Source organism: Schistocerca nitens, chromosome 6, assembly GCF_023898315.1.
Source record: "Schistocerca nitens isolate TAMUIC-IGC-003100 chromosome 6, iqSchNite1.1, whole genome shotgun sequence".
In the NCBI taxonomy this organism is placed as follows: domain Eukaryota; kingdom Metazoa; phylum Arthropoda; class Insecta; order Orthoptera; family Acrididae; genus Schistocerca; species Schistocerca nitens.
The window spans coordinates 36,372,916-36,394,420 of NC_064619.1; the positions used below are offsets into that span (position 1 = coordinate 36,372,916).

General features: G+C 38.2%; 1 protein-coding gene across 1 annotated transcript in view; it reads left to right on the plus strand.

Annotated features, from left to right (window-relative positions):
- Window positions 1-11,298: 11,298 nt before the first annotated feature.
- Window positions 11,299-21,505, plus strand: part of LOC126262541 (solute carrier family 35 member F5) — a 152,878-nt gene continuing 142,671 nt past the window's right edge. Inside the window, exon 1 of the mRNA XM_049959225.1 lies at window positions 11,299-11,962. Coding sequence (XP_049815182.1) covers window positions 11,804-11,962 — 159 coding nt within the window. The 5' untranslated portion in view covers window positions 11,299-11,803. The remainder of the gene's footprint in view (window positions 11,963-21,505) is intronic.

Consider the following 21,505-nt stretch of genomic DNA (forward strand, 5'->3'; position numbering starts at 1 on the left):
GCATCATGGTGTGGGGAGCGATCTCCTACACTGGCCGTACACCACTGGTGATCGTCGAGGGGACACTGAATAGTGCACGGTACATCCAAACCGTCATCGAACCCATCGTTCTACCATTGCTAGACCGGCAAGGGAACTTGCTGTTCCAACAGGACAATGCAAGTCCGCATGTATCCCGTGCCACCCAACGTGCTCTAGAAGGTGTAAGTCAACTACCCTGGCCAGCAAGATCTCCGGATCTGTCCCCCATTGAGCATGTTTGGGACTGGATGAAGCGTCGTCTCACGCGGTCTGCACGTCCAGCACGAACGCTGGTCCAACTGAGGCGCCAGGTGGAAATGGCATGGCAAGCCGTTCCACAGGACTACATCCAGCATCTCTACGATCGTCTCTATGGGAGAATAGCAGCCTGCATTGCTGCGAAAGGTGGATATACACTGTACTAGTGCTGACATTGTGCATGCTCTGTTGCCTGTGTCTATGTGCCTGTGGTTCTGTCAGTGTGATCATGTGATGTATCTGACCCCAGGAATGTGTCAATAAAGTTTCCCCTTCCTGGGACAATGAATTCACGGTGTTCTTATTTCAATTTCCAGGAGTGTATTTACAGACTTCTAGTTAGAGACAATCATTAGATTTACTCCTAGTATGCAATACTTTTTTTACACACACACACACACACACAAACACACACACACACACACACACACACACACACACACACACACAGGTGATCTCTAGCCCATTTGCTATCCTGAAAAACTGAGTCAGCATCCCTCCATAATGAGTGAGACGTTGAGCTCAGAAACAGGAAGAAATATTAGTATTGTGCTATGCGTAGCTTGGGTGTAAGTATTTCTAGAAAGGAAAAAAAGAAGAAGAGAAACATAAAGTGAAGGTGTTATGTGGAATGTTGGATATTTTATAATAATAATAATTATTATTTATTTGTCTAACTTTTTTTATCAAACCCCTACTCTGTTTTAGCTACTTAATCCTTCAATGTATAAAATGTCTTGCATACCTTTTTAAATAAGTGTATTTTTGCATTTTCTTTAATATCTTTTGGTAATTTATTACAAAGTTTTATTCCTTGGTAGAAAATGCTGTTCTGAGTTTTGTGTTTATTTTTTCTAGGTAAATTAAGTTGAGTCTATCTCTTGTTGCATGGTCATGTACAGAGCTGTTTGTGCAGTAATTACCAATGTTATTTTTGATGTGTACAACTGACTGGTAAATGTATTCACATGGAGCAGTTAAAATACCCAGTGTTCTGAACAGATCTTTACAATGAGCTTAACTAGTATTTTTCGTTATTATTCTTAAGGCTCTTTTCTGGAGTTTGAAAATTGTGTTCATATTTTATGCATTTGTTCCCCAAAAAAGAATGCCACAGCTAAGAATTGAGTGTACATATGAATAATGTGTAACTAAAAGACACTGCATGTTACACACTGATGATAGGATTCTACGGGCATAACATGCTGATGATATTCTGTTTGCAAGTACCTTTGTGTGTTCACACCACTTTAACTGAGAATCAATATTCATTCTTAGAAATTTTGTATTTGTTACACAGTCTATGGAGGTGCCATCTACATTTAATTTAACATTCTCATTTTTCCTCTTCAAACTGAAATTCATAGCATTAGTTTTGTTTATGTTCAATGTCACTTTATTATTTATTGACCAATCACAAACTTCCTTAAGAGTTTCATTTGCTTTCTCAGCACAGAGTTCTCGTGTTTTCTCTGTGACTATAATACTGCTGTCATCAGCGAAGAGGATTTTTTCAAACACTATTGGGAAAGTCATAGATGTATATCAGGAACAATATTAAACTTCCTGGCAGATTAAAACTGTGTGCCCGACCGAGACTCGAACTCGGGACCTTGGCCTTTCGCGGGCAAGTGCTCTACCAACTGAGCTACCGAAGCACGACTCACGCCCGGTACTCACAGCTTTACTTCTGCCAGTACCTCGTCTCCTACCTTCCAAACTTTACAGAAGCTCTCCTGCGAACCATGCAGAACTAGCACTCCTGAAAGAAAGGATATTGCGGAGACATGGCTTAGCCACAGCCTGGGGGATGTTTCCAGAATGAGATTTTCACTCTGCAGTGGAATGTGCGCTGATATGAAACTTCCTCGCAGATTATAACTGTGTGCCCGACCGAGACTCGAACTCGGGACCTTGGCCTTTCGCGGGCAAGTGCTCTACCAACTGAGCTACTGAAGCACGACTCACGCCCGGTACTCACAGCTTTACTTCTGCCAGTACCTCGTCTCCTACCTTCCAAACTTTCCAGAACCTCTCCTGCGAACCATGCAGAACTAGCACTCCTGAAAGAAAGGATATTGCGGAGACATGGCTTAGCCACAGCCTGGGGGATGTTTCCAGAATGAGATTTTCACTCTGGCAGAAGTAAATCTGTGAGTACCGGGCGTGAGTCGTGCTTCGGTTGCTCAGTTGGTAGAGCACTTGCCCGCGAAAGACCAAGGTCCCGAGTTCGGGTCTCGGTCGGGCACACAGTTTTAATCTGCCAGGAAGCTTCATATCAGCGCACACTCCGCTGCAGAGTGAAAATCTCATTCTGTAAATATCCCCCAGGCTGTGGCTAAGCCATGTCTCCGCAATATCCTTTCTTTCAGGAGTGCTAGTTCTGCATGGTTCGCAGGAGAGCTTCTGTAAAGTTTGGAAGGTAGGAGACGAGGTACTGGCAGAAGTAAAGCTGTGAGTACCGGGCGTGAGTCGTGCTTCAGTAGCTCAGTTGGTAGAGCACTTGCCCGCGAAAGGCCAAGGTCCCGAGTTCGAGTCTCGGTCGGGCACACAGTTATAATCTGCCAGGAAGTTTCATATCAGCGCACATTCCGCTGCAGAGTGAAAATCTCATTCTGGAAACATCCCCCAGGCTGTGGCTAAGCCATGTCTCCGCAATATCCTTTCTTTCAGGAGTGCTAGTTCTGCATGGTTCGCAGGAGAGCTTCTGTAAAGTTTGGAAGGTAAGAGACGAGGTACTTTCAGAAGTAAAGCTGTGAGTACCGGGCGTGATTCGTGCTTCGGTAGCTCAGTTGGTAGAGCACTTGCCCGCGAAAGGCCAAGGTCCCGAGTTCGAGTCTCGGTCGGGCACACAGTTTTAATCTGCCAGGAAGTTTCATATCAGCGCACACTCCGCTGCAGAGTGAAAATCTCATTCTGTAAACATCCCCCAGGCTGTGGCTAAGCCATGTCTCCGCAATATCCTTTCTTTCAGGAGTGCTAGTTCTGCATGGTTCGCAGGAGAGCTTCTGTAAAGTTTGGAAGGTAGGAGACGAGGTACTGGCAGAAGTAAAGCTGTGAGTACCGGGCGTGAGTCGTGCTTCAGTAGCTCAGTTGGTAGAGCACTTGCCCGCGAAAGGCCAAGGTCCCGAGTTCGAGTCTCGGTCGGGCACACAGTTATAATCTGCGAGGAAGTTTCATATCAGCGCACATTCCACTGCAGAGTGAAAATCTCATTCTGGAAACATCCCCCAGGCTGTGGCTAAGCCATGTCTCCGCAATATCCTTTCTTTCAGGAGTGCTAGTTCTGCATGGTTCGCAGGAGAGCTTCTGTAAAGTTTGGAAGGTAGGAGACGAGGTACTGGCAGAAGTAAAGCTGTGAGTACCGGGCGTGAGTCGTGCTTCGGTAGCTCAGTTGGTAGAGCACTTGCCCGCGAAAGGCCAAGGTCCCGAGTTCGAGTCTCGGTCGGGCACACAGTTTTAATCTGCCAGGAAGTTTCATATCAGCGCACGCTCCGCTGCAGAGTGAAAATCTCATTCAGGAACAATATTGGTCCTAATATGCTACCTTGTAGAACTCCTATATTAATGTATTTTGGTTGTGATAAGTGTTTTACTAAATGTTTGGATCTATTAGAAGTATGTGTTATCTCTACTCTTTGTACCTTATCTGTTAGGTATGATCGAAACCAGTCATTAGCTACCCCTCTCATTCCTAATGCTTCTAATTTATTTAATAGAATCATGTGGTCAGCTGTATCAAACGTCCCAGAAAGATCCAAAAAATATGCCTGTGACACACTGGTCTTTATCAAGAGCATCAAGTACAACTTTTGTGAGTTCTACTTTGACTGACTCCGTATTTTTGCCACTTCAGAAACCAAACTGTGATTCGCTGAAAAGATTGTATTTATTCAGGTATTTCATTAATCTGTCTTTCATAATTGCTTATATTCTTTTTGAGAATGGTGACAGCAGGGAAATGGGCAGATAATTTTCTATGTCTTCTGCATTATTTTTCTTAAGCAAATGTACAACTCTTGCCTGTTTTAACTGCTCTGTAAATGTCCCCGATGTGAAGGATTCATTTATTATATTTGTTAAGGGGCCTTGTATAATCCCTATGCATTGTTTCAGTACACACACTGGTACTTTATCTAAGCCTACTGACTTTTTATTTTTTAGTTTTTGAATTGTTTTTCTGAATTCATTATCTATGCTTGGAAGTAACATCATTGTATTTAGTGCAACATTATTTACAAGTGTTATATTTGTTTGGGGGGACTTTTTGCTGTAACTTCTCTGCAATACTTGAAAAAGGCTCGGTTACATGGTGTGCTAAGTGCTGTTGATCATTTATTACTTCATCTCCCTCCCTCAGCAGTATGTTATTCTGTGTTTGTTTACCTCTCCCCATTTTCTTTTTTATAACATCCCAGACTGCTTTGCTTATATTCTCTCGATTATATATTATTTTGTCATTAAATGACTTTTTTTACAGCAATCAGCACCTTCCCATATATATTTTTGTATGTATGATTGAAATTGAAGAATTCTGAATCAATGCAAATCTTTTTCATGGGACTGAGTTGTTTAAGTTTTTGAGCAGGCTTCTTAATGCCTGCTGTTATCCATCTCTGTTTGTGAGATGTTGATACAGACATACATACTTTTGGAAATGCCTTTAAAAGTTCAATTTAAACAATGTGGAAAATTTAGAGAATTTCATATTCACATTGGTTTCCTTATACTTAATTCCAGCTTTGTTTTTGTAGTTCTTTTAAAAATCTTTAATTTTGATTTCTGATCGATGTCGTTTGTAGGCTTGTAGTTTAGGGAATGATTCGATGCCTGACTTTACTGTTGTTATTTGACATTGATGGTCTGATAGTCTGAGATCTTTTATAGCTACATCAAATTTTTCCCTATCCATATTTGTGGCCACATGGTCAATTACAGATGAAGTAGTTGTGGTAACCCTTGTTGCACTACTGACAAAACTTTGAAGGATGTTTATGAAGGTGCTTCTGGATTCATTTATGATGTTAGTGTTGATGTTAATGTCTCCACACAGAATTTTGTTGACCTTTGTACTTGAGACTTTATGTATAACTTCTGTTAACTTATTGAAAAAAGTGTCCACACTACCACTGGGAGATCTACACACACACAAAATGATTAATTTCTTGGTGATATCAAGCCTTGTTAATTCAATAGCTGATATTTAAAAGTGTTTGTCTTCACTTACGTTTCTGAGATCATGTCTTGATTTGAACTGTGTTCCTTTTCTAATATAAATGCATGATCCTCCACCCCTTGAAGTAGTTCTGCAGTAAGAGTTTGCCTTTTCATACAATGATAATACTACATGTTGGATTTCTGTGTCTCTACACCAGTGCTCAGCAATACAAACTATTGTGCAGTTCATAGATTTGAGCTCAACTTCTAATAGTTGTATTTTATTTTTTATTGATTGCATGTTTTGGTGGAGGATTGTTGAGTCTGTGAAATGCCCCATGTTACTCTTTTCAATTGTTTGTTTTTCTTTGTGACATCTGATATATGTGAGTGCTGGAGACACCCTTTAGGCAAGGGAAACTGTTGTCTGGATTTATCCTAAAAAAGACCTACTTTTCCTACCTATGACAACAGTAATTTGACCATGTGTGGCCCAAGATCCACCCAATATATACTTTCATGAAACAGCTGTACCAATCTTCCCTTCCCAGTCCTGTTTAGGTGTAGGTCATGCCTAGTGAAACCCCATCTGTTGATAGTCCCAACAGGCAATGAGCAAAGTTGGCTGTCCTCAGAGCCATCCCTAATCCCACATTGATTCGCCTCACAGCTCCATCAAGGTGTGGTCGATCATGACGCCGGAACAGTTCAACAAAGTGTATGCTGGCGCCATGAGTCAGGGAAGATATCTTGTCCAGATCACCACCTATGTCATAAGCCCCATCCCTGTCCAAACTGTTTCCTATCCCACCCACTATCACTACATGGTCCTCTTTTGTAAAGGCCTTACATAAAGACCCCAGGTCCTCTATCACATGACTTAGCCCTGCATTTGGCTTGAAGATTCTGGTGGCCTGGTACGCCGCCCCTAAACTTTCCTGTAACTGAGGGCCTACACCTCGCCAATGGCTACTACCTAGCAGCAACACTTTCTTCTTCCTAAGGCTTTGTACATTCCTAGGCTTCTTGACCTCAGTTGAGATGTGCTGCACATTTCCTGCTCCTCGTTCTACCTGAGGCTTGTCTCCACTTAACGCTGACAGTGGTAGATAACTGTTTTTGGTGTTGATGATAAAACTGCCAGATCGCGTTCTCTTTCTTCCTATCCTCCTACCAGCTGCCAGTTCCCAACCACCCTCCTCCCCCTATCTCCCTTGATCCTTATGAGTTCCTTCCTTGCTTCCTCCAACTGTGCCTGAAGGGCACAGATTTTCCTTTCCTGTTCCCCATTCAAAATGTTCCTACTGCATACTCTGCAGTTCCAGCAGAGAGGGTCTTCTGTTCTCCCAACATTCTCCCCATGGCATCTCCCCCACCCCCAGTCAAAATATTTCCTACAAGATTGGCAACAAATCCCTCTACTCACTACCCTATAACAGCTCCCATATTTCTCACTCATGGTCAGTTTCGAAATTGGCTGTTTGTAAACAAAAAATAACACAAAGGTCTTATGTGCAGTGGTTGGTTTTTTTGTACTGATTTAGAAATACAATGACAGAAGAATGAATTTGTAATTAATTTGATTTTAGAGAATTTACGTTATCAGGCGTGTTAGGTCAGGTTTTTAAACGTTTATAACTCGGAAATTTTTGGCCTAGATCGTGACTATCTAACTAGTAAACAATACGGAATGTGTTGGTTAAATACGATTTATAAGCATTTAATTACACTTTTATTGCGACAATAGACCATGATGAAACAAGTAGCAGTCTTTTTTAAACGAATTTTACACCATCAAGAAAACTTGAATAGAATTTTTTGTAAGGCGAAATTTCCGGTTATGTCGCGATTATCGCGAGTTCAGCTAAGGAATACGTTTTTTCACGAACAAGTGCTGTTGGGACGTTAATATTCAGATGTGTGACAAGAACAGACGCTATAGCAAGTATACAAAACGAAGAAAATTTAAATTTGGCACTATTTCCTCTTAAATAAGTTATTTTAGCGGACTAGGAAAATACCTGTGATCACTCTGCGGCCACACCTTGGTATGATGGTGCCGTGACGTTATAGTACTTTGATGGCCAGTGTGAATTGGCCATTACACAGCATTCTCTGCTTTTCAGCACTTTGTTTTTAGAAACTGCTCTGAAGTCTCCACACTTCCATCAGAATCGTGTCGAATACATACTGTTCTCCTGGTAGGACCATCAAAACTGCACCCAATCTCCCCTAAAAAAATTCTTTCTATGCTTATTTTACAAAATTTAATTTTTGTTTAGGTTTAATGACAATTAAGCACAGTGAAACTGACTCTCAAATTTCATAGAAGAATTAGTAAAGAAAATTGCGATTTTCGATGCTCTGGAATGTACCAGAGTTTAATTTGCACAATACCTAAAGGTAAGTTCACACATGAAACTAATGTGGTGCCACAGCTTGTGGCTTTCTGTAATTGCATGGTGAGCTACCATTCACATAAGATGCCACAAATTCTATGTACTTGCACAGCTTTTAATATGGCCTCAATTGAAATAATATTGCTGGGTATGTTTCATATATATGTTCCGTATGTTTATTTATTAGATGATCAGTATGGTTACCATGAAATTGGCTTCATCGAAATATATTTTACATATTCATAAACGTATAGTTGTTACTAATTTTTACATTATACATTATGTATTGTACATTATGCATATATATACATACATCTTTTTAGTAGTTATTAATTTGTACATTTTACTTACATCATCATTTATATATACATAAATACATATAAATACATAAACTTCTTACTGATCAGGCTACATTCAAGAACTACTTATACAGTTTTACACATTTAATTAATGATAGTCACATTACTTCCTTGTTTATACATTACTTCGAAAATACCTCCAAGATATTCTTCATTTGAATATTATGCTTTCTTTTTAAACCATGTGTCTAATACCTTCGTAATTTAAAGAAGGTGAGGTTTTGACTGATTGTGGCAGTTTATTATATGACTTTAGACCTTGGTGTTTGTGACTGTTGTGTGTCAGTGACAACCTAGAACATGGAATATCAAGCATGCAGTTGTTTCTAGTGCTGTGCAAATGTAAATTCATTCTGTGTAAATTGTTGTATATTTTCTTTTACGTATATTAAGCAGTTATACATATAGAGTCTTGGGAGGGCCATTATGTTTAATACGCTGAAGTTCTCCTGACAGGTTTCTCTTGGACCCAATCCTTGTATACATCTAAATGCCTTTTTTGCCATTTGAATACACAGTTTGTGCCTGTTTAATTACCCCATAAAAGATTCCCACATTGTAGCTGTGACTGAAAGAATGTATAGTAGCAAAGCCTCAATAAACTTTTACTGACAGAATATCTTAGTTTATACAGCAGGAATATCATGTGTGCAAATTTGCCTGTCAGATAGCTTATATGGTCATCCCATGAGTGCCTTTGGTCTAATTTTAGCCCCAGTAGTTTGACACTGTGATTCTCTTCTTTCCATACCTTCAGATTAAAATAAATTTCCTCAATTTTTGTGTTGTTTATACGTAACTGGTTAGCAATACACCACACCCTACTTTTTTCATAAAGTTCATTATTTTTGTTTACCACATCTTGTATATTCTCACTTGTGGAGTTCACTGTCATATCACAGCATACAAAACATTTTTGCAGGGCATATAGTTTGAGAAGTCATTTACATAGATAATAAAGAGGAAGGGTCCAAGAACCAAGCCCTGTGGAATTCCTCTCTTAATTTTCATTAGTTCTGACCTTTCATTGTTCACATACACTAACTGTTACCTGTTATTTATTTATGACTTAATCAAATTAAGTGATTTGTCTACAACACCATAATATTCTAATTTTTTAACAATTATCTCATGTGATACTGAGTCAAATGCTTTGCTTAAGTATGAATGTATAGTGCAGGTTGTGGCATTAGAGCTGTGACAGGAGTTAAATACAAGGAAGACGAAAGCCAAGTTTTGTATCAAAATTCCCACAGGGATAAATCAGGGGCCACTAACAAATTTATGAAAGAAATAGCGCTCGAGACGAAAACGGTGTTTGCAATAGCAAAAGAACCAACAGCTTGCATATAAGTATCATCTGCAGACATGCCACTCTTCCAAGATTTCAGAATCCTATTGTATTCTTTTATACATGCATTTAAAATAACCAGTTTTTAGTTTAAGAGCTGCCACATCACACTCTGGAACTATTTCCATCAAATAATTCACATCTTATAAAATAACACGTCATGAAGTTTATACAACTTGCTTTTTTGGTTACATATATTAAGTTTATTAATTTATTCATCCAAAAATCTTTTAAGATTGTGGACTACGTCATTGGTTTGCAAATATTGCCCCCTCTTCTCCCCATAATCGCATAAACCCACTGCTGCAGAAAATCAATCATAGGTTGCTGTTCTTGTAGTTCCAGAAGCCGCAAAAGTGTACCTCTCGACCATTGTTGTGACAGAATACTTGTGTTTCTAAATACTGCCACCAGGGAGCAGTGCTGGAAGGAAACTGGCGCAATGAAGCACAACCAAGTTTAGCTTGGCATGACAAAAGTGGTGTCTGTTAAGTTGCTCCACTAAAAACTGGGAGGTCGCACATGCAACTGCAGTATGCTACTAGCTGTGGCGACACCTTCGATGCGTGTGTGAAACCGGCTTAATACATAATTCTTATGATATCAGATGCCTGAGCAATGCAGCCAATGACAAATGGCAGAGCATACATTTGTTTACATGAGCGTTCAACTCAGACGAACAAAGTATAACTGTCTGTAGGCACAGTGACTGACAACCTCTATAATATTATTAATCAGCCACAGAAGGTTCTTTCATTAATTTGTTTTTATTTACACAACAGATAGTATCAACTAAAACTTGGAAATAGCAAAAGTACTGGTTGGAGGGACAAGAAAATTACATATCCCCTCAATCTTTGTTGCTTGCTTCTTCCATCATCATTTCTCGTTCCAGTCCTCAGTCATAACAAATCGGAAGCCACCGGTAAAATAGCGCATTTGCTTCATCGTGCACTGCCCGACCTTTGAGATCCTGCAATAATGTTGGAAAGCAGAGGCAAGAACTCCAGTGTTGGGCATGAGGAAGCTGTAAGTGGCATCCCTGCATACCAAAAGCAGTGCTGTTACATAAACTGAGCCAGCGATAGACGTGTGTTCGGTAGAGGTCGTTTTTATTTTATTTTGCTTTTTTGATGAAATGACACTGTGGCAACACCATGTGTTTACTTACAATCGGTGGTCAGAGGAAAGGTTTCTTATCACACACAGAGGATAGGAAAAGGGGCGTAGGATAACTCACACGCCTCTCCTGGTTAATTCTTAATCCGTCTTTTTTTTTCGCGAATTTTGCGCTCCTTCTGTGCCTACAGCCCTGGTGGACCTATCTTGCCACCCTCTCGGTACGGCCATGGCCTCCATCTATTCTTTCAAACGAATGAATGTCTACACACATAGATGGGGAATATGCTACTGAACTTCCACATACTCTAGAAAAATGTTCTAAAAACAAAAACAACATTGGATCAGTTATCCGCTGTTATTACACTTGTATACAGAGATTTTTTCACACTGTCTGCATTTTAATTATAATGCACTTCAGGGAGCGATCCAGTTATTTCCTAGTTTAGAAATGCCACTGCTACGCGAATTAGATTGCGCTCTGAGGACCGTCGTGCCTACGATAACTATGATTTTTCTCTTTCGATGACTTTAGATTCGTGTCCGTTGCGCGCAAAGTCCTGTTAACAAGTACTTGGTCTGTATAGCAAAGACCTTTTAACAATTGTACAGTGCAAGGAGGTTGGTACGCTGCTTACACCACAGATCTTAACAATTGCACCGATTACCAAAAATGTTTTTGTGGTATCGAGGGAAGATAGTTATATAAGTGGTGTCATCCCCCACGAAACGTTTGACAGCTGCAATTTACACGTTTCTGTTCCTACGGCAACTTTTTTGAAGTTTGTTGGTGCGTGTGGCAACAGCACTGTCATTCTCATGTGATGTTTAAGAACGTCGTCTGCAAATGACGTCAATGTCTGATGGCGATGTTTCAACTGTTATGAAATTATTACCCGCGTATCCGAGTCTTGTTTTTATTGGAACTGCATTAGTTTGTGATTGTTTTAAATCGCCGAACAATACATGGACTGCTTCTTTGCAGTGACAAGTTTGTAGTTTGTTATGCGGAAATTAGATAGCACCCGGGATGTATCTTTCGCCAAGTGAAAACTGTTATCTCGACGTACGTGTTAACGCCCCCATATGACAAGTAGTATATTCAGCTATGTAGTCAAAGAGAGGAAAATTGTGAACTCATGAGAACATTATGGACCAGAATGAGTCTTGTTGTGAGACTTATAGATGTTGGCGCATCATTCAGCGGAATGTTGAATAAATCACAGCGTTTGCTTCTGGGCTTATTTGTTCTCCTGCTAGTTGATATTATTTGGGTGTCATCGTCAGAGCTGACCAAGGTAATAAAATATGTAATGTTGGGTTTCTTTGTTAAATACATGTTCTTGTTTACACTGTTAGAAAACTTAGCAGAAGTTAACATACGAGTACCGAAAATAGCCATCTAAGATAAAAAAAAGACTTAGATTTGTCCTATAACTGTCTAGAAATTAAGGCAGCAAGATTCAGTGAAAGGAGATGACAATCTGTATGAAATATGTTGCCGCAACCAGATATATAGATGTCGGGAAACTAGACATAAGTATGATGAGTAGGGCTATTTGTTTACAGTTAGGACCTGGAGTAGGACAAGAATGTAAATATAGCACAGGAGATGGAGTGATAACTGATTACAAATACTGGCTAGCATTAGGAGAATAGGCAAGTATGAGGAGATAGAAAGGTGCCACGAAAAAAAGATTGAGTGTACAAGTGGGATAGATAAAATAAAAGTAGCTCAGATGTGACTGCAATCAGGAAATGAGAGATTAGTTACACTGGTATTTAATCACCCAGGACGGCATTGTTGTCATATTGCTAGTGGTTAGCAGTAAGTGGTTGACAAGAGTTCATCACTACATGACTTCCAAGGGTAACTGAGTTGAAATAGCTTTAAAAGACTAAGTTCATGATGGGAAGAGCAATTTAACAGCAAGGATGTCACATTTAGATCCTAGTCACCATTAATAATCAATGTGACCAACATAAATGCGAAACAAAAACATTTGACTTAATGTATGTTGTTGTTGTTGTTGTGGTCTTCAGTCCTGGGACTGCTTTGATGCAGCTCTCCATGCTAATCTATCCTGTGCAAGCTTCTTCATCTCCCAGTACCTACTGCAGCCTACATCCTTCTGAATCTGCATAATATTAATTATGATTGCTTTGAGCATTATACTGTTGTACTGTTAACATGCTGGAGACATGTACCAAACAATCAGATTACAAACAAGTACACAGATATTAAGAAGACAAGTAATTTCTTCTTATCATTAAACATGGCAAACAGTGCATATGTGTACAGTGGTAATGAATTTATGAGCTTGTATAAATAAAGAGAATGAAACACCTGCTATAGATTGACACAATTATCAGTATTATTATAAACTGGGCAATGTGTGAAGCCTTCAAATGGCTACCCTAACAGAATCTTATTGAAATCTTTCATGAAACTTAAAGAATATCAGGTGAAATTTAAAAACTATTGACGTGAAAGATAGTGTCTCATAGATGGTGCAGGAACTGAGACTGAGGGTGGCTAAGAATAAGCAAAAGCCGAACACTGTTTCCATATGTTCCTGTCCAAGAGAGGATCCAGGCCTACTGCACCAGTGTAATACTTGCACCACTCCAAAGACAAGTGACAGATGTTAATGTCAGTAACATGGAGAAATCGCTAAACATATAAGACCTTCAGGTGGTATATAAATCACTGTTGAATTAGCCCCTCCCTCTTCACCACTGTTATGTAGATCCATTACGAGGTGGGGGGGGGGGGGAGATTGTGCTTAATGGCTGAAAGACAGCAAAGGTAATGTCTATGGGAAGCTAGGAGAAGTGCTCTCCAAAACTACTGACCAATGTAAATGACATATATTTGTTGTAGAAGCTTACAACATATTCAAACATAATGCCATATCTTGAACAGAATGACCTCCTCCATCTCAAATAACATGGACTCCAGTAATATCTGTTACGTGAAACCCATCTTTGGCTTTCCTCACATGACTTCCTGAAAGCCATGGATCAAACTATCAAATGGACACAGTAATTGTTGTCTTCCAAAAACCATTTTACTCAATACTGCACCAGTCATTATTAATGACAGTATTTTGTTGTAATCTTAAGCACTACTCTCTCTCTCTCTCTCTCTCTCTCTCTCTCTCTCTCTCTCTCTCTCTCTCTCTCTCTCTCAGCTATTCCTTGATGTGTCCCTGTTCAGTATCTCCTCATTAGTTATTTGACAGACTAGGCTAATTTTCAGTATTTTATCTATACCAGCATATTTCGAAAGCTTCTGTTCTTTTCTTTTCTTGTCTGAATTGCTTATCATTCGCATTTCACTACCATCCAAGGCTACGCTCCAGACAAATATATCCAGAAAAGACTTGATAACAGTTAAATTTATATTCAATGTTAACAAATTTCTCTGCTTGAGAACATAGTTCAAGGAGTTCTTGCTGTGTTATACTTGTCAATCTCAAGCTTTCGGCGGCTTTGTCTGTCATCATCATCATCATCATCATCATCAGGAGATTAGATATCAGTAGGGCATTAGGTACTACAGTTTGCTGAATTACATCATGGAGACATCACAGAATTATGGAACTTCTGTATGTTGCCTGAGAGTATATCGATGTAGGTTACTTAAGAACATTGGTAGTGATGCTGATTCCACAGTTTGGTGGAGGATTCAGTTGATTTCTTTGTTACCATTGGATATTCTTGGACCAATAAACAAAGAATATCAAGTACCTGTGTTCATGCATCATTAAGGATGTACCCACTGTTCTGGTCCAAGTTGTTACATTATCTGAGTTCAGTAGCTTTTTTTATGATACAAACCCAGTAGGTTGGTGGATGGGATAATATTTTCATTTTATCAAACATAATCATACGTTTGTTGACGAGACTTTTTTGGCCATTGCCAGTCCGCATTTTATATCTTCTCTACTTAGGCCATCATCAGTTATTTTGCTCCCCAAATAGCAAAACTCATCTATCGCTTTTTGGTGTCCCATTCCCTAATCTAATTTCCCAAGCATTGCTTTATTTAATTCGACTACATTCCCTTACCCTTTTGTTACATTCATCTTGTAGACTGTTTTCAAGACACTGTCCATTCTGTTCAATTCCTCTGCCAAGTCCTTTGCTGTCTCTGACAGCATTACATTGTTGTCAGCAAACTTAAAATTTGTATTTCTTCTCCCTGAACTTCAAGTCCTTTTACAAATTTTTCTTTTGGTGGGTCATTCTGTCAACCAACACACTGCTTATGAATGACTTTCTCAGATTTTGATGAAACTTGGTACACCTTGTGTCCCTGCATAGTTATGAATGAAAACCATCAAAATTGTCATTTCACTAAAAATTTATTGAGCATTGAATTTTCAAATTTTTGTTAAAACTAGCTACAATGTGGGCTAAGAAATTGCCATTTTCTCTGGAACCAGGTGAGGTACAGACCCGTAAAATGTATCATTTTAAAGCTCTTGAGGTGGGCTTTTCTTTGGTATGCAATATGATGGTGTTTAAAATTTTAACGTTTGTGGAAATTTTAAATACATTTTAAATTTCTAAAACAACCAGATATTTAAAATTGTGAAAAATGTCCATCCGCTAAACTCTTACACCTCCCAAATTTTCAATTTGGAATCATCATGGGATCATATACTGCAAAATTTTCATGTTCCAGATGTGTGAAAAACGAGTTTAATAGTGTTTCTACATTAATAAATCACTGAATAAATTTTTAAAATTTTATTTATAATGTAATGAAAACAGCTTTCTACTTACCATGAAGATTGACATGTTAAGTTGCAGTCAGTGTGTTTTCTTCTTCTTCATCTTTTTGTTGTTCTTATCTTTTTCTGGTGGAGTCTGTGGCCACAGGCTAATGTGTGTCTTTTAGTTGTGTCTGTCAGCAATTTAAAATGTCATCTTTACATTAAGTAGCAATCCATCTTTTACTTGCATTGTTGATATTCCAACCTGGAGTTTACATTGTTTAAAAATTTGTTTACCTACATACGACTCGACATTTATGAACAGTAATTTTCAATGCGATAGGATCTGCAGCTGTGATGAATTTTTTGAATGATTTCGCGAAGCCTTCAGTTGCCATTTTCTTTATTTCGTGTACAATTCGGCCTTAGGCCATTTCCAAGTATTTTATGGATATATTTTTTGGTAATACATGATGTCATATATGTTGTTGCTACTATGCATCATGTTATGCTCATAACACGACATCATCTGTTACCAAAACATCATCCATAAAATACTTGAAAATGGCCTTAAGCCAAAATTGTACAATCATACAGGAAATAAAGAAAATAGCAGCTGAAGGCTTCAAGAAATCATTCAAAACATTTATGAACATCTGTGCCTGTCACAACTTCTTCTATGAGAATTAACTGTAAAGGCTCTGTTGGTTTTAGTCATGTCATTTTGAGCAAAGTTACAAATGTAAAGAGTACTCCAGAGATGTCTTCCCTGCTTAGTTGAAAAGCTGATGATGTGTAAGAATTTGATTGTTGTATGGATGTTGCAAACTTTCTTGGGCTGTCAACCTCTTGACTGTGCTGTCAAATCCACCACAAGGCCCTTTTCCATGAGCTGTTGCTGAAAAGTGCCATTCCGCCTCTCTGCTGAAATCAGCTTGATGGAAATCTAGATTATAGAAGTTTCTCTTATTTTATACTGAGCAGCAGCACCATCAGAAAAGTAATATATTGTTTTAGATTCAAAGTGCTCTATTGAAAAGTCAGTGAGGTTTTTCTGGAAGCAGTAGATAGTCACAGTGTTATGTTAAAGACAGTCTGAAATAACAGCATAACTGAGGATCTCTGTTTCTGTTTCTCCTTTGTATTACACAATAAATGGGTTGACAGAGGCTTGCTCACTAGTCCAGTGGTGGCTCAGGACCTCGCATCCTGCATCATAAATGAGTAGTTCTCTGAAAAATCACAGTACACAGCAAACAGAGAATCCTTTAAGCTGATTCTAATGTGTTTCATAAATTAACTTTTTTTTTTCTTTCTTTTTGCTGTAAAGTCATGATGGACAAATGTAGACAGCTTATTGCAAAATAAATTGATGAATAAGTTGTTGATTTTTGTAATGTTTCCTATTTCCACATGTTCACAGAAATCCACTGTCAAAGGTGACATTGTCTACCAGAATTTCGGAAATACGGAAGCGTCCAATCCCACCCGTCTGCTTTGACCCATGACGTCACAAATATGGTGGAAACAAAAACAAACACACACACTTTACACAAGAAGCCTAATGACACTAACGGGACAAGCGCGGGAAATGGGGTGTTTTGGGTGGGGGGCAAAGTAAATATAAACAAATTTAGACGCCTTGCGTAGCTACAATGTGTAAGTGAAGACAGCCATGCATGAATACCCACCCACCTCCCCAGGGGTCGTAACCCCTGCAACCCATAGAAGATAAAGATGCTTCAGTAGCTGATTAGTGTTTTTTGTCTTTTAAAAAAAAAAATCTCACGGTATAGAACGAACAGATCAGAAAGATAAATATAATAAACTAAAACAGAAATTGGAGGAAACAGATAATTAAAATAAGTAATAAGTGTTTTTAAATTAAAAAAAAAAAAAAATCTCACGAGATAGAACGAACAGATCAGAAAAGTAAATAAAATAAAACAGAACTGGAGACAGCCACACTCAAACCAAACTCCGCGCCGTCATGACGTCACACACGACACCACCCTTACGTCACGGGTCAAAGCCGACGCGTGGGATCGGACGCTTCTGTCGACCCAGAATTTCTTAGAAATGTCTTCTGATGTGTGGTCTCAATTTCCTGATTTCCAAGGTATGAATTACAGTCTTTCAAGTGATGCTCTATTGACAGCGGATTGCAAAGAGCCTTTGCAAGGCAGTATTTATATGTATTTCTCTTTTTGTACTGAGTTCAACTTAGAATTTTCAGTCATAAGTTTCAAATTGTAGTGAATGACATGTACACACACCATGTGTGTACCACTAGGGCCTACTAGAACAATTTTTCAGGCCTGAACTCTGCAAATTTGGAAAAACTAGGAGGCATGTTAGGAAAATTTTATGTAAACTATCTGTATGCCTCCTTTAAATTATAAAGCACAAGTCTCTTTGAAACTTTAATTTTCTGACCATTGCTGTTCTTCATTGATACACAATCCTTTACTCCACTCTTGGCCCTGTGTATGTCATCACTGTCATAAAATGACCAATTGATATGGACAGTTACTACTGGCAGACTTTTCTCTGGTTTTTGTTCTGGATTTTCCAAGATGCCTCTGTTCTGTAATAGCTCCTTTGCTTGCTGAATCATGTAATTTGGGGCATTGAACACTTGCCTTATCTTCCTTACACTCCAAGATTCATGCAGGCATGTTAAAATCATGGCTTTTTCTGGTGCTTGAATGTGTGAAGTTGCTGTTCACATTGATTGAAACAGTGTTATCTGACACCTTTGCTGTCACTGTCAGAGCACTTCGTCTTGACAAAAAGATTCTTTTTCATAGCAGAATCAGTTCTTTGTCTCTTTCCTGCAGAATATCTCTTAGATGCCATCGTTTTTATATTTACAAGAGACTCTTCTAACTGTTGAAGAGAAGTGTTAAGGGTCCACAAAACCTGAGCTGAGAAGTAAAAGTGGGTTTTGATTCGAGTCTGGCCCTGCATTGTGTTTCTACACTGTCACAATTTTTTGCAATTTTTGGAATTTCACAAAAAAGTGTACATTTCCATTCTAAAATAGTTTTCACTCCTTTTGTTTGGCAATTATGGTTCACTTGTTCCTAAAGGACTGAAGCAATGTGAGATTGCACGCTTGTTGCTTTTCTCCATCTTATTATCTCAATGTCTTAAATCTGCAAACCTGGAATTTGAAAGTAAATAAATAAAAGCACTGTCTAGAATATATACAATGAAATTCATATTAACCGTTACCATATTTTTAAATGCTGGAGTAATTCAGTTTTTTTCCTTAACCTGAGTTTTGTGGTAATGCTAGAGCTGCTGTTTCCTATTCCTCCAGATGCATGTTTACATTTACTCCTTTTATGGCCTGATCCAATGATGATCCAAAATTGAAACTTTGGGAAGTGTAAGAGTACAGTGCAAGGAAATTTTGTGATTTTTCAAAATATGGCTGTTTTAGAAATTTAAAATTTCAAAAAACTATTAAATTTTAAACACTGTCAGGTTGTTTATCAAATGAAAGCTCATCTAAAGAACCTTAAAATGACATGTTTTCCAGGTCTGTACTTCCTCTGGTTTCAGAGAAAATGACAATTAATTATCCTGGAGTGTAGCAATTTTTAATGAACATTTGAAAATTCAATTCTTAAAAATTGTTAATGGAATGACGAAAAAAAAATTATGTTTTTCATTCATAACTATGCAGGGACACTAGGTACACAAAATTACATCAAAATCTAAGCACTCAAGGTAAATTTTCGTTCATAATTGTGTTCCTTTAAAATGGAAGGATCCTGCTTCACTTTCATGCCCTTCAACTCTTATAACTGTACAAGTTGTATATAACCTTTTGGTCCCTTTATTATACCCCAGCTACACTGAAAGAGTGTATTCCATTCAAAATAGTCAAAAGCTTTCTCAGAGTCTACAAATGCTATAAATGTCAGTTGAACTTTCCTTAACCTATCTTCTAAGATAAGTCATAATGTCGGTATTGACTAGTGTGTTCCTACATTTCTCTGGAACACAAACAGATCTTCACTGATGTCGCTTCTACCAGTTTTAGCAATCTTCTGTAAATAATTTGTATCAGTATTTTGCAACCATGAATACATAAACTAGTGGTCTGGTAATATTTACTCTTGTCACTGCCTGCTTTTCCTTGCAATTGAAATTATTACAATCTTCTTGCAGTTCGAGGGTATTTCATGTGTCTCATGTATCTTGTACAACAGGTGAAATAGTTTTGTCAGTGTTGGCTTTCCTAAGACTATATTGTGGAGTATGAAATTACATTTGTGACTGGAATGAAAGTTTGTCAATAAGGAGGACGCAGTTTGCCACATTAATATATTGAATGTTGTGAGATCTACAGATGTAGAAGTATGTGCAGTGTGCTCCATAGACATGTGCATGTTGGGGACTCTTGCTGTTCATCCATTAGCTTCTTTTTGTATGGGTCCACAGCCTCAATGCAATTTTTGACTGATAAAACCTTTTTAAATATCCACCATATGCTAATTCTGTTATATAAGATGACCTTTATTGCATCAAGAGTATATTACGTTGTTCTATTTTAGCCACTGGCCATTTTTAAATGTGGTTGTGTTGGTTGTGTTTTTCATACTTAACTAGTAATACCAATGCATTTTCAGTAATATGCATTACCAGGGGAAATACATTATGCCCATTGAAATGAAAATTCAAAAAACAAAAAGAAAACAAAACAAATTTTTGTTAATTGTTGTGTTGACCTTCATCAGCCGATTCAGAAAGAAAGAAGAGAGATCAGTTGTTTATTACAGACAAACTATGGAAGACAGAAACACATTGCACATGTCCCTGGATAGAGGAAGGTTCAAAGTTTTGACATAGCTGTACTGTTGTTTGTTTATAGCAACTTGTCTTTCATAACTGAAATCTGTTCTTTCTTTCTGAATCTCCTCAGTACTAACAACATAATTTTTGAAGAGGTACTGATGTGTAAGTTAAAATGTTTATGAAATATGCACGTGCGCGGACACACACACACACACACACACACACACACACACACACACACACACACACACACACTCTCTCTCTCTCTCTCTCTCTCTCTCTCTCTCTCTCTCTCTGCATATGAAAGTGGTAACAGGCTGAAACTGGCAAATAGTGTAATGTATAGGTACTTGATGCAATAATGGTCATACTGTGTAACATAATTTGACACCCTATGGTGGTTATTTAAAATGGCTTTATCATTCAGAATTGTGCTTTTCATGTTGCTTATTAATGACCTGGCACACACTATTAATAGCAACCTCAAGCTGTAATTAAGTACTATCTGAAAAAAGCTGGTCATGCATCCAGTTAGATCTCGATAACATTTCAAAGTGGTGTAAAGATTGACAAATTACTTTAGATTTTCAAAAATATAAAATCATCCATGTCACTAAATGGAGAAAAGCGATATTTTATGATTAAACTTTTGGTAACAAACAGTAGTAATTGGTCAGCTCATACAAATACCCAGGTATAACAGTTTGAAGGGATCTGAAATGAAAGATCACATAGCTGCTTGTAGGTAAAACAAGTGGCAATTTTAAAGTTACTGGAAGGATAATGGGAAAGTGGAGTGAGTCTTCAAAAAAGACTGCTTGAAAAACATTTGTGCATCTCATCCAAGAATATTTCTCAAGAGTGTGGGACTTACCCCAAATAATAAAGGACAATGTGAATATTCACAGGTTTGTCTGACTCAAGGTAGTGCACAATGGAAATGTTGAAAAACTTGAATTGGTAGACTGGAAGGTAATTGCAAAGTATCCTGCAAAAGCCTATATTAAGTGAAGAATCTAGAGATGTTCTTCAGCATCCTAAGTATCTTATCTGCTCTCTAATTTAAAAAGAAATCATGACATATCTAGTTTATTTCTTTCATGAATGTGATTTGGAAAATCGAATTAGCTGGTAGGAAAGAGTAATTTAAGTAACTACTTCAATTAAGTGCAACTTTTTAAATCCACTTTATACATGCAAACCTATGAATTAAACTGCAATTTCTGTGTTTGTTATGTTGAGTATTTTTTGTAATTGGGTTGTTTAGTCAGTACCTCCAGGTTAACCAACATTGCAGCAAGATATTGC